General features: G+C 37.7%; 1 protein-coding gene across 23 annotated transcripts in view; it reads left to right on the forward strand.

Moving 5' to 3' along the window:
- LOC120852210 (ABI family member 3 binding protein) overlaps window positions 1-13,676 on the forward strand; it is a 284,742-nt gene that overhangs the window by 249,857 nt on the left and 21,209 nt on the right. For all 23 annotated transcript variants that reach the window (XM_040225716.1, XM_040225731.1, XM_040225702.1 and 20 more), the window contains 2 exons: window positions 2,663-2,872; window positions 7,489-7,597. In XM_040225716.1, the coding sequence (XP_040081650.1) occupies window positions 2,663-2,872; window positions 7,489-7,597 (319 nt within the window). The remainder of the gene's footprint in view (window positions 1-2,662; window positions 2,873-7,488; window positions 7,598-13,676) is intronic.

A 13,676-nucleotide genomic window follows, 5' to 3' on the forward strand; every position in this document is an offset into this window, starting at 1 on the left:
TAGTGTATTATTTTTCTGTTTTCCATTTCATTTATTTTTACTTTGATCTTTATCATTTCCTTTTTCTGCTTAATTTGAGTTTAATTTGCTCTTCTAATTTCTTAAGGTTCAAGATGATTTGAGACCTCTCTTCTTTTAAAATATGAAATTCAGTGCTACAACATTTTCCCTAGGTATTATTTAAGCAGCATCTAAAAATGTTTGATATACTGTGTATTCAGTTTTACCCTATTCAAAATACTTTTAAATTTCCTTTTGGTTTTTTCTTTGGCTTATTAGAAGTAGGTCACTTAAGTTCCAAATATTTCAAGATTTTCAAGAGATCATTCTGTTACTGATTTTTATTAGTAACTACATTGTTGTGATATACTCTGTATTTTCTGAGTCATTTTAAATTTATTGAAACTTTTTTATGGCCCAGAATATAGTATATCTTGGTGTGTATGTTTTGTATACACTTAAAAAAAAGTATCTTCCTAGTCTTAAGTGGAATATTGTATTAATTCGCTAGGGCTGCCAAAACAAAATACTATAGACTTTGGCTTAAGCAACCAACATTTATTCTTTCTCAGTTCTAGAGTCCAGAAGCCTTATTTCAAGGTATTATCAGCTTTGATTTCTCATATTGGAAGTTAAATCTTCAACATAGGAATTTTAGGAAAACATAATTCAGTCCATAACAAGTGTTCTATAAAAATGTCAATTAAGTCAATTTGCTTAGTTACATTGTGCAATTCTTTTATATCCTTTGTGATTTTCTATCAACTTGTTCTATCAGTTTATGAGAGAATACCAAAATCTCTAGCTCTAACTGTAGATTTATTTCTACTTTCTTCTTCTGTCACTTTTTTTTTTTTTTGCTCCATGTATACTAAAGGTCTGTATTCAGGTATAGACCTCAAATACTTAGGATCGTAATAACTAATGAATTGGTTCTGTATCATTATAAAGTGACCTTTTTGTTTATGGTAATATTCTTTGATTATATGGTTAGGTTTAAATCTATTATCATCTTGCTATTTTTTATTTGTTCCATCTATTCTTTTTTCCCTCTTTCCTTCTTTTTCAGCCTTCTTTTGGACTGAATATTTCTCTGATTCCATTTTACCTTTTTTGTTGTCCTCTTAGCTATAACTTTGTCTTGTTATTTTAGTGAATAATTGGGGTTAATAGAATGTGTCCTTAACTTCACAGTCTACCTTCCAGTGATATTCCACAACCTCATAAACAGTTGAATGTGAAGTATAAGGAATTTACATTAGTATAGCAGCTTTTCTTTCTTGGCTATTGGGCTATTACTTTACTTTTGCAAGTTATATAGATCACACTAAATTGTAATTATTTTTGTTAAACAATAAGCTATCTTTTAGAGAGAAATAATAAGATAAATATTATGTATATTTACCTATATAGTTACCATTTCCAGTGCTTATCATTCCTTTGTGTGCAGCCATATTTCCACCTGGTATCATTTTCCTTCTGCCTAGAGAACTTCCATGAATCTTCCTTATAGGTTGGGTGTGCTAGTTGTGAATTCTTTCAGCTTTTGTATGTCTAAAAAATATTTTGCCTGGTTTTTTTTAAGATATTTTCACTATAGAATTCTAAATGATAACTTTTTGTTGTTGTTTTGGTTTTTGTTCTTTAATATATAAGGACATCCCTCTGTTGCCTTCTCACTTGCTTTCTTTACAATGAGAAATCTGCCACGATCCTTCTTTGTTGTCCTAACATGTCTTTTCTTCTCTGCTCTCTTTGAAGATCTCCAGAAATTTAATTTGGGTCTTTTTTATATCTTCCATTTCTTAACTTTTTGACCATGTGGATTACAGTGATAATAACTGTTTTATTGTCCTTGTCTGATTATTCTAACATCTATGCAAGTTCCAGTTTGACTCCAAATGATTTATTTTTCTCATTATGGGTAATATCTTCCTGTAAGGAATTTATCTAGTTGGGTGCTGTGGGTGGTGGTTTAGTCACTAAGTCATGTCCAACTCTTGCAACCCCATGAACTGTAGCCTGCCAGGCTCCTCTGTCCATGGGATTTTCCAGGCAAGAATGCTGGAATGGATTGCCATTTCCTTCTCCAGGGGATCTTCCTGACCCAGGAATCGAACCCAGGATTCGAACTCAGGTCTCCTGCATTGCAGGCAGATTCTTTACTGACTGAGCTATGAGGGAAGCCCGTTGGGTGCTGTATATGTTTGTTGTTCTTAAAATATTGTTGGATCTTATTCTGGGGTGCAATTAAATAACTTAAAACCACTTGATCTTTCTGAGCCTGGCTTTTAAGGTTTATTGGGAGGACCAGAACTACATTTTAGTGTAAGGCAAATCATTCCCCAGTACTGAACCAAGATCCTTTTGAGTACTCTTTCCAGTACCCCATAAATTATGCAGTTTAAACCAAATTACTTTTGGATATTAGCATAAGCTAAACATATTTAGAAAATTAAATCAATAGTATCATCCATATCATGCATCCCAAAGATAGGATTCTGGATTTTCACAAATTCAAACCATCCACATCACTGTTCTCATCCATCTGCCTATAGTATTAGATCAAATATCCTCAAACAGATTGTTTTACTTATGAGTTCTCCTCCACCTTTTTTACAAGCTCAAAAAAACAAAATCCCCAATGTCCTCTCTCTCTTAGGTCCTCATGTGCGGTATATCCAAAAGCCTGACAACAGCCCCTGCTCCATCACCGACTCTGTCAAGAGATTCCCCAAAGAGGAGGCCACAGAGGGGAATGCCACCAGCCCACCGCAGAACCCCCCTACCAACCTCACTGTTGTCACTGTGGAAGGGTGTCCCTCCTTTGTCATCTTGGACTGGGATAAGCCACTCAATGACACTGTCACTGGTAAGAGCATGGCATGCGCACTGTTGCTATGGTGGGAAACATTGATAAGATGATGCTTTGGGAATGTGGCACCTCAAGTCAGACTGTGACCCTGGGTGATGTGTCTCAGGAACAGCAAGTCCCTGCAGAGCTCTGCTGTCTCTGTGGCAGATGATTTTCAAAAGTATCGTAAGATGGAAAAGATCGTTTTGTCCTGGTTATGGTCTTGCTGTTAACCTAGCAGATCTCTTAAGTTATATATCTTCTTTCTCTTCTCAGAACTTTTTCTCAATGTGAAGGTATATCTAGTCTTTCCATTACCAGAAAATACAAATAACATATGAGAAGTTGCCACTGCTAATAGTATTTAAACCAATTTTCCTTTCACCATCTCAATTTCTAGATTGACCTAGAACTTTGAAGCAGGCTAAACATTATTATTTCAGTCATTTTATGAGAATTTTTTTTACTTTAAATTTATTTTTAATTGGAAGATAATGGCTTTACAACGTTGTGTTGATTTCTGCCATATATCAGCATGAAATCAACCACAAGTATGGTTTTTAAAAATTCTATTCCTGGTCAATTTTCTGCCCATCTCAGGGAATTTTTATTCTGCTACTCCTCATAAAAATGATAATGAAAAATAAGAAACTCTGAGTCACTCTTTGAATTTGTTATGTGAGATTTTAATTTTCCATAGTGAACGAGAGAGTCAGACTCGAGAGAAGAGGGGAGGGTGGGATGACTAACCACCCAGATCAGCTAGAGGATGAAGCAGAGAATGTGAGTACATGCGTGTCCTGCTTCCTGTGCCCAAGGTGGGCAGGCGGAACAGAGGGGCCACTGCGAGGCTGTCAGAGGGAGCAGAGAGCAGTACACAGGGTAAGGTGAGCAGTGGGGAGGTTCAGGAGCTGCCAAAAAGTTTTCTTTGAATAAAGGAGAAAACAGCAGCTATTTCTCCTCAGACAAAGCCATTTAGTCTGGGCAGCTTCCAGTGTAAGCAGTTTGTTGTTGTTCGGTTGCTAAGTCATGTCTAGCTCTTTGAGACCCTGTGGACTACAGCACACCAGGCTTCCCTGTCCTTCACTATCTGCCAGAGTTTGCTCAAATTCAGCAGCTTATCTTTGCTTAACTGGCCTTTAAAAAAAAAACAAAAAACATATTTTGTGAATTTCCTTTCTCGTGCAGTTTTGGCTAGTCTTCTTTACGTGGGATTATGCCAGTAGGTACTATCATCCCAATATCTAAAAATCAATCAATTTCTAAGTATTGATTATCTACATGTATTAAAAGGTTTAAAATTCTCAATCCACATGCAGTGCTAATAAGGAGTTCCTGTAATAGTCTGAGACTTAGTTCTCACAAGACCAAACGATTTATAAAAATTTCACTTCCCTTAAAGATATAGAATATCAAATTCGCATTGGTTAATCTAATATGTCTTTCACTTGGGTATGATTTAGCTTTTGAAAACAGCAAGATTTTCCTTTCTGTATTTTCCTTTTATCATGATATAAAATGATATAAATAGCTTTTTAAAATGATATGAATCTGTAATCTCAAAGTATCATAAATAGGATATGCTTTATCTAACCAATTAGTTTTGACATTATTATTATTAAATGTTAATGAGCTGTTGAGATCTTTTACTAGATACTAGACTGATGATAACAATTTTCATGGATAAGGACCACATCTATAATAATAATATTTTATACATAGAAATAAGTCAATATTTAGTCACTATTTACTTAGCTTATATTTAAACATTAAGCATATGCCCTGATGATCTATTTTTTTCCATTAAATACCACTTGATTTCAAATATAATCTTTTATAAACCAGTAGTTCATATAATACAGAGATTAATTCTCATATCATTAGAAATGGTTTTTCAGGAAAGGATTAAAAAAGGCAACAAAAGAGAGGGAACATATTCTTTATTTCCCTAGTTGACTTCTGTCAGTAATCTTTCTTCTAATTGATAGGCATGTATTCACCTCTAGTAAATACATCCAAATTCTGATGCTTCTCCATGACCCTTCTACACTAAAGTAGAAATAGGTACACCATAGAGATTGGCCATAGCCTACATCCTTGGACAACTTAAAGTTAAGTTAGTCATAAGTTGTCATTTTGTGATATGTCAAGAGCATGTGGACATAGATTTAAATCCCAGACCAAGTACGTTCTAGATAATGCAACTTGAATCTATAATTAGCCTCTTTGAACTTCTAGTTTTTTATTTGTAATAATAATTCCCATTGTTATCAACCTGTTGTGAGTGTAAAACTTAACAGAGAATTCATGCAGCATAAATTAGAAGCTGTTAAATTAACATTTGTCAGCAGCAGCAACAGTAGGACTGGCAGCAGTAATATCACCATTATTATTTTCATGCTGCACTGACCAGACTATGATGTTCCCAACCTTCATAATAAATGATTATCTTCTAAGTGAATTATCTCATAGGGGGTTAAAACCCTCTGAGGGGGGTAAAAGAGACCACCTATTCAGTGTCAGTTCTTTGTAGATTTTCTTATATCCTTACTCTTAAAGAAACTATTTTTTAAATCCCCTATCTTAAAATAAGAAATATGACACACACTTTTTTGTTGGTGGTGCATTTATGAGAAAGCTATTATCACTTTAAAAAATTAAAAAGGAAAGATGCATACATTCTAAAACAAGAATTCTGAGAATTCTAAGACAAGAATTCCGAGACAAATTCTAAATACCTTTTTAATTATGAAGGGAACTTCTAGATCCATTTTGAAAACTCCAAAGTTTCAGGACTAAAATCATATTAAATTAACATTTAAACATTAGGAATGACCCAAACAAAGATGTTTTTTGAAGGTGACTGCTTTCACAGATGAACCAACTGAAATATCATATAAACTGCTCTTTCAATGACTAATCAGCACTTGAATCTTTTGAACTGGAATCTTTCCAATTTTCAAGTTTTAAGATACAACTCAGGGATAATAAAGAATAATAAAAGCCATAATAATAATAGGTACCACCTGTTGAGCAAAATACTATTAAGCACTTTTCATATGTTCCTACTTTAATCCCTATGAGCAACACTATGAAGAGACACTATGGACATTTTACAGATGGGAAAACTGAGACTGAGATCCAGGCAAGTGGCTTGGTCTGTTTCTTTCCATTAAGTCATGCAGTTTCCTTTTTTAAAAAAAAAAAAATCTGTTTTACTTCCATTCTAATTACTCCCTTCTTTTTCTAGTAAATGCCCGTTTATGGCTGAGGGAAAAGTATAATTTGAATATATGAATTCAGGATGCTCCCTCTGCCTCTCTTTCCATGCTCTGTTAGAATAAAAAGTCAACTGAAACATAGATTGGGAGCAGAGAGTCTGAGGAAGACATACTAAATATCAGCCATTAGTCTTTTAAAAGCTGCATTCATGTGTCCAGATACAATAGTCATTGCCTTCTAGTCTAATTTAAAATTTTCAAAAGGATGGTTATAGGAAATTATTCTGAAAAGGTGGTCCTACATCTTGGATGTTTTTAACTTACCGTTAAAGATCCTTCCCAAATTAAAATTGGTGATTATAAGTCTCCACGAGTTATCCTATAATTTCAGCTTTATTTCCAATATTATCTCCTACCTTTGGTCTCAGCGCTAACAGCTTAAGTCCCAGTAACTCACAACCTTCCCACTTTCCCCAAAGCCCACCACTTGTGTATTTCTTCATATTGACAGAACTGTTTTTGAGTGGGCTTTTGTGGTTGTTGGTTTTTGCTTGATTTTTGTAATTCTCTTGGTGATCTCATCACATGTATTAAACTAAATCCCAACTGACAACAGGGAAAACATGTTAGTAAATTATATTCTCTTATTCTGAAAGTCTTTCTCTTTTAATTAGCCCTGTCAGTTCATAGAAAGCTACCCTTTAGGTAAGTTTATATGGATCTCTATACTAACTTTAAGGATAAAGTTTCGTTTTTTTTTTGTTTGTTTTAATTCAAGGATAATTATCAAGAGGGCATATATAAGCAGTATGTACAAGACTTATGTAACTTACATAAGCAGTAGGTACCAAAATCTTGTATTTCTGTAGTTCAAAATAATGGACTCTGGGAAAATGTAGTTCATCATTTGGTTAAATGTTATTTGCTGCTATGGTTTTAACTGTTACTTGCAGCAGTACCGTGTCATCAGTGACCATTTCCCAGCTACGTTGTAAAGCCCTATGAGCAGGAAATGTGCTTCTACTGAAGCACCACTCCTCATAGAATGTTTCTTACAAAACTGCACTGGATTTTCCAGCAATGGCAGATCTGACTTACATATTGAAATGATAAGTTACCCATATACAGTGCTACCCCAGGAGTGTCATCACTTTACACAGTTACCAGGCCTTTCCTGCTCTGGTAGAGAGAAAACAAAAATGGTCCATGAGCAACTCCCCAACTGCTTTGGGACCGTCACCATCAACTGATAATCTCCATCTAGAAGTTGCAAATGTGTATGACCAATAGGTCTCAGGCCTGCAATCTCAGTTGCTCACTTTTATGAGAGTGACTTTTTAGGCTGTTAGCTTCAAGAACATTCAGTTTGCCAGAGCATAAAGACAAGTGTCTGTTGGCCTTTTTGCTTTTCAGAATATGAAGTTATATCCAGAGAAAATGGGTCATTCAGTGGGAAAAACAAGTCCATTCAAACAACAAATCAAACCTTCTCCACAGTAGAAAATCTAAAACCAGACACAAGGTAAGGTGCAACTGACTGGTGGGGATACAGGAACTGACAAGTCGGCCTTGTAAGCTAACATTAGAGCTGGGGACACTGAGAGGTAGAAGGCCATTAATATCAAACATTGATATTAAATACCAAAGCTTAGAGGAGGAAAAGTCTACAGACCAGAGAAAACTGGAGTGTGGATGGTATAAACTAGATTTGAAGCACAGAAAGTTGGCTGGCGTCCTGGAAGAGGAGGGGAGGGAAACAAAAGCCACGTGAGGAAGGTAGGTAAACATTTGTAAGAGTTAATGCTTAAAATAGTTACAGACTAGACACAGTCTTCCTTTGCTTTAGAGTCTTTTTATTATAGACCAATGAGAATAGATTTTGTTTAAATGGACATATATTAATTGTTCAATAATAACTTTTCTTGGCATCCCTTATTACACATTGATACCAGGTTGTTTATCTTGCTGTATAGTTTTGTGATTCCTTTTTAAATCTAAAATATGTAATAATTTATCAGTTTATTTCATTGTTGCAAGAAAAATAAGAGCCTTAGACATTTCTAAAAATGTAGTAGGGAAGGGGGTTTTGGTCTTGTGTTTGTTTTACATGGCTAAATCATTAAATGTATTACTTGAGCTGACTCTCAAGTGGATTTAGCCAAGTATTGCCTTAATAAAGCCAAAGTGCTAAATTCATTTCTGGACTAGATTTCACTCTGTGGGAAATCAGTTTCTTCCCTCAAACTCCAAAACACTATTTGATAAACTGTCCCTGCTTTCCGTATAAAACAATAAAAAAGAAATCCTGACATCGTAAGTTACAGTACACCAGGCAAATACAGATCAATTTTCCAGATTGAGGAGTTTTTCAAGAATGAGTATTTCATAACCTGATGAAGATCCTCCATGTTGAAAAAGATCAATGAAGGTGAAACCTGGAACTTCAGCATCAGAGGTTTTTGGGGGTTTTTTGGTCATATTTTATTTCTCGTATCTCTCATTGTCATCTGACTGAACTGAAGAGGTGTTAGTGTGACACCAGAAGAGCCTGTTTGGCTCTGACAGCAGGGAGACTCCTGATCTTTTCAGGGAAAAAGGAAGCATCTAATTCATTAGAGATACTCTGCTGTATATAAACTATAGTCCTAAACTGCAAGAGTAACATCTTTCCACAAGTGTGGGGTTGTTTCCTTTAAAGTTCTCTGTTTTGACTCATAATATGGAAAACTTTGCAAATGTTAATTTTCTTAAAGAGATTGCTGCTAAGTCACTTCAGTTGTGTCCGACTCTGTGTGACCCCATAGACGGCAGCCCACCAGGCTCCCTTGTCCCTGGGATTCTCCAGGCAAGAACACTGGAGTGGGTTGCCATTTCCTTCTCCAATGCATGAAAGTGAAAAGTGAAAGTGAAGTCTCAGTTGTGTCCGACCCTCAGCGATCCCATGGACTGCAGCCTTCCAGGCTCCTCCATCCATGGGATTTTCCAGGCAAGAGTACTGAAGTGGGTTGCCATTGCCTTCTCTGCTTAAAGAGATTAGGTTGGCCAAAATTAGCATGTATCTCAGTAAAAGCCCATTTGATCTTGGTTCTGCTGCCTTAGCCAGATTAACAGGGAGAAGGCCTATTTTTACCATAATGCATTTTAAAGAAACAGTAAAGGAGTAAAGGTCATTTAATTTGCACTTTTTAATAGGCGGACTTGGGCTTACCGAACTTACTTTCTATTCCACTTAAAAAAAAGTGAGCCATGTAGTACACAGAGGGTGCATTGAAGGGCATCCAGTTTCTAAGTGTTCGTTGTGTTCTGTTTCTGAATCAGGCTGTTCTCAGGTTTCACAGTGCACCTATTAGCTCATGATCAGAGGCAGAACACAGTTATGCCAGGGACATTTGAAACATAACTTGTTTGTAAAAGGTTTGCATCTGCATTCAGCTAACATTTACCTGGTGCCAGTGGTGTGGTCAGCCCTGTGCTTGGTCAGTCTACAAACAGGAGTAAACATCCAGCCTGCCTTTAAGGAGCTCCAGGCTAATAGGGCAGACCGCTAGTGACTGATTATTGTACACAGAGTGGTCAGAATTCAGGTAGAAGTCTGCACCAGAGGCAGAGGGAGCCCAAAGTGGGTGGCATGTCACAAAGTCTGGGGAATTAAAGGAAAGACAAAACTTCCTGGAGAAGGTGACACCTAGGTTGAGGGGTGATGAGTAGGCAGGAGCCAGTCAGGCGACTGTGGTAAGAGAAAGGAAGGTTAGAGAGAATAGTGCGTGTCAGCACAGTGGCGGAAATGGTGTGGTTGTGCATGGTGAAAAACAGGCCGTTTTCACCAGTGTGGGGGGACAAAAAGTGGAGAGAAGTGGAAGCAAAGAGAAGCAGAAGCCACGTTAGGGAGGGCCTTCCATGCCAGATCTTGGCTCAGATGGTAAAGAATCTGCCTGGAGTGTGGGAGACCTGGGTTCAATCCCTGGATCTGGAAGATCCCTTGGAAAAGGGCATGGCAACCCACTCCAGTATTCTTGCCTGGAGAATTCTGTGGACAGAGGAGCCTAGCAGGCTACAGTCCATGGGATCGCAAAGAGTTGCACACGACTGAGTGACTTAACACCTTCACTTTTTATGCCAGATCAGGGAATGTGGTCAAGTGATGGGGAGACCTTGAAGCATGGTAACTGGAGAGTAACTTCCTCTGACTTTCATTTTAGCTTGCAATTTTGATATTAAAGCTACTTGTAATGAGTAGCTGGTAGAACACATCTAACTGAAAATAACTTTTTGTTAATTTCTTGCGTGAATACCATTGTGGCATCTGATTGAATTGGTCAAATGGGGACATAAGAGAAAAGTGCCTTAGGGCTGAACTGGATTTCACTCTGAATCACAGGGCCTGTCAAGTCTTGAGGTTCATGTCTAGTTTCCAGTTATAGTTGTTGTAGGACTCATGCTACTTGTTCTTGGCGTTTGCCTTAGACTCAGATACAACCACTCACCTTTGTCCCACCATTATGTGTCTCTTACTTGTCTCTCCTGTCCACTATCAATATGCCTTCTAAGGAGGACCCCTGTGACCTCCATGCACACAGCTTAGGTAAAATACTAGTCCTCATAGTTACTATTGATAGTGAGGCTACAGCAGGCAGAATAAAATTGCAAGTTCCCCAATTTGGGCTTGTTGGCTCTTTTGTTACAAACTGTTTTCATACTGTCTTACACTGTAAAGGCAAGGTTCCTTACCACTGTATCTTCTCTGCCCCAACCATGACCCAAGATTAATGCAAATAAGAGACACCCTGTAAAATAAAGAGGAAGTATGTCCAGGATGCAGTTAACAGGTGGTTTTATTAGCTACAAAGAATGACTGTAATCACACTTCATCCCTTGTGGAAAATTTTGAGTCAAAATATACAGTAAATTCCCCACATAGGCCAACTCTGAATGATAGCTGTTAAAATTCTTCCATGAGCTTCTGGAATTCCCTATTTGAAAAGCTGGAAGATAATAACTTCTGAAAGAATATCTATAGCTTTGTTCCTATTCTAGGAGACACATGTAAAGAACTGATTTTTAGTCACCTTTTCCATCATTTGTCCTGACTCAAAACCAGGAGCTCTAAAAACAGGTCATAATTAGCGGCTAATTGTTAAACAGTGACATGGGTGGGATAAAGGTTGCTGTTAGAACATTTAACCTGCATGATCAAGGCAGAGAAAAGAGATCTACAGAGCCTTAAATATACACACGCTATTCTAGAACCAAAAAAACACTCAATGATGCTACCTTCTCCCGCCTGTTTTTAATGATGTAGCCAGGTTGTTACTTACTCTGGAGAAGCTTGAAAAATAACCCACAGTAAGAGACTTCAATCTTGGCATTAAAAATAAAGTGGAATAGAGGCAGCAATGTCTTGTAAACTGTAAATCTGATAGAATAAAGCAGGCGTGTGGAATGGCCATTACGACTATCCATCAGCAGCGATCCTGCCACTGGTAGAGTTAAGCGGCTCACCAGTGTGAGGGGTGTCTGTCTCTAGAGTGCAGAGCTGCTCGGCTGCCCTGGGGAACCTGCTGCAGTTCCCAAGGCAGCACAGTGAGGACAGGCCCAGCCTTGCTGGAGTGACAGATGTACACAGGACAGAAGGGTTGCTTGTGGGGAGCCAGAAATGTTTAAGTCAAGTGACAGGATCTGTTAACAGAGATGAACAGCTGGAGCACAACTCCAGCTCTTTCTCTGGAGGGTCCCCTTCTTTCACCCTCCACCCCTAAAATACAAAGACAATGTAGAGCCGTTAGTGTCCACTGAAACAGTACCCATCTGGCCCACTCTCCAATATTTACTTTCCCCTCATTTTTTTCCCCATGAAACTTCATTGTGTGCCTCTTGTTGAACTAAAAGAAAGTACTAAGAAGAGTCTTCCTGTCTGTAGCCAACTACTTTGTTTGCAAAGACCACTAAGATTATGTTTAGTTCCATGAACAGAAGAAATGATAAAGTATGTAACTTAAAAAGTAAGTGTTGCATCACTGCTTAAAGGGACCAGAACTGTGGGCTAATTGACCTTAAAGTCTCTCCCAGATCTAAGATAACATAATCTTAATGCTATCTGAAACCATCACAGAATAAAAGGGAAATCTGGAACTGAAAATAAAACCAAAACCTGGGTCTGTCTTACAGTGAGTAGGTTTGTCCTGATAAACCATTTTTGCTTTGAATCTATGTCCGTGGTCTGCAATTTCTTTTCCGGTAAGTTATTTTCCACACACATTTTGGTAATCCATTGACGGGCCAGGTTCTTCCTGATGAACTAGTTGGGGAATGTGGATTTACACACAATCACTGTCCACTTACAGAGCCCTTGTATCTCAGTCTTCTCTTTGTATAAGCCCATGTCTCTCCCCACTTGGCTAAGAAACTGAAGAATTCTGTGTGTGTGCCAGACATACATGTGGTCCAGCAATTTCCTATGGAAAATGTACTCTGTCTGGTAATTAAGATAAATCAAGTTTACTGAACTGGCTCAAGCACTTCTACTGTCATCTGTGGCTTGGGAGGATCCTGGAGAATAGCTCTTCCTCCAAGATTAAAACCTACCAAAGTTTCCTGTAGCTGACAGCAAAGATAGTTTGGGGCTGTTGTTTATGTTATATGACTTAAATCTTGGCATTAAAAATAAACTGGAATAGAGGCAGCAACTTCTTGTAAACTGTAAATCTGATAGAACAAAGCAGGCATGTGGAATAGCCATTATGACCTTATTCATCAGGTTTTTGTGAAATTCTAGTCTCTGCAGTATGTATTAACTTTTCAGTATCTCTTCTCATTGGCTTTATAGAAGGGAATAAAATAAGCTGCCAGAGTATCAGGCTTTTTTTTTAATTTTAGTTTTACTGTAGGTCTGAGCAGCAGAAGAATAATTGCTTCCTCATTAAAGAAAGAAGAAATTGAGTTGATTGCTCAGGTTTGCAACCACAAAGAGCATGGAACTCCACTAGTCTATAAAGACAGCAATTCTTCTTTTCACATCACTGTATTATTTTTATTACTTTGCACTTCAAATTCCTTAGTATCTAGGGAGGGGGTGTGAGATACTCTTAACAACACTTCAGTATTAGAGAGCAACCCAGATCTGAAATGTGTGTCCCTCTACAGAAATGCGAGATCAAAGAAATGTCCATAAGGACCTACTGGTTAATGACCCCTGATACCTGCTCCACTCTCTTCTGTCAGATTTAGGCTTATTTCATCCTTGCAGTATCCCCGCAGCTCTGCCCTTTGTTTCTGAGCTGTATTCCCAGGCAGTAGAATGCCTGCACATGGCAGGTATCCAGAAATCCTTTCCTCAATCCTGAAGTCCTTGAAGAACGGGTGGGTTTGATCACCCTTTCCCCATTCCACTGCCCTTACTCTTTTTTTCTAGCCCCCCTCTTTCCTTTCTTTCCCTCTGACTGAAATCCAGCCTGAATGGGGCCCAGATATTTCAAAATGACACTAGGGGTAAAATCAGCTAACAAAACATTTCAAACCAGCAAAGAGCTACCGGGTGGCCTTTCTAAATAAAAAGTGGTTGCTTGAGGTTTATGAGCTTTTGTTAAGTTTACCAAATAGTGAAA

The sequence above is a fragment of the Oryx dammah genome, unplaced genomic scaffold (genome assembly GCF_014754425.2).
Source record: "Oryx dammah isolate SB20612 unplaced genomic scaffold, SCBI_Odam_1.1 HiC_scaffold_2, whole genome shotgun sequence".
Lineage (NCBI taxonomy): Eukaryota > Metazoa > Chordata > Mammalia > Artiodactyla > Bovidae > Oryx > Oryx dammah.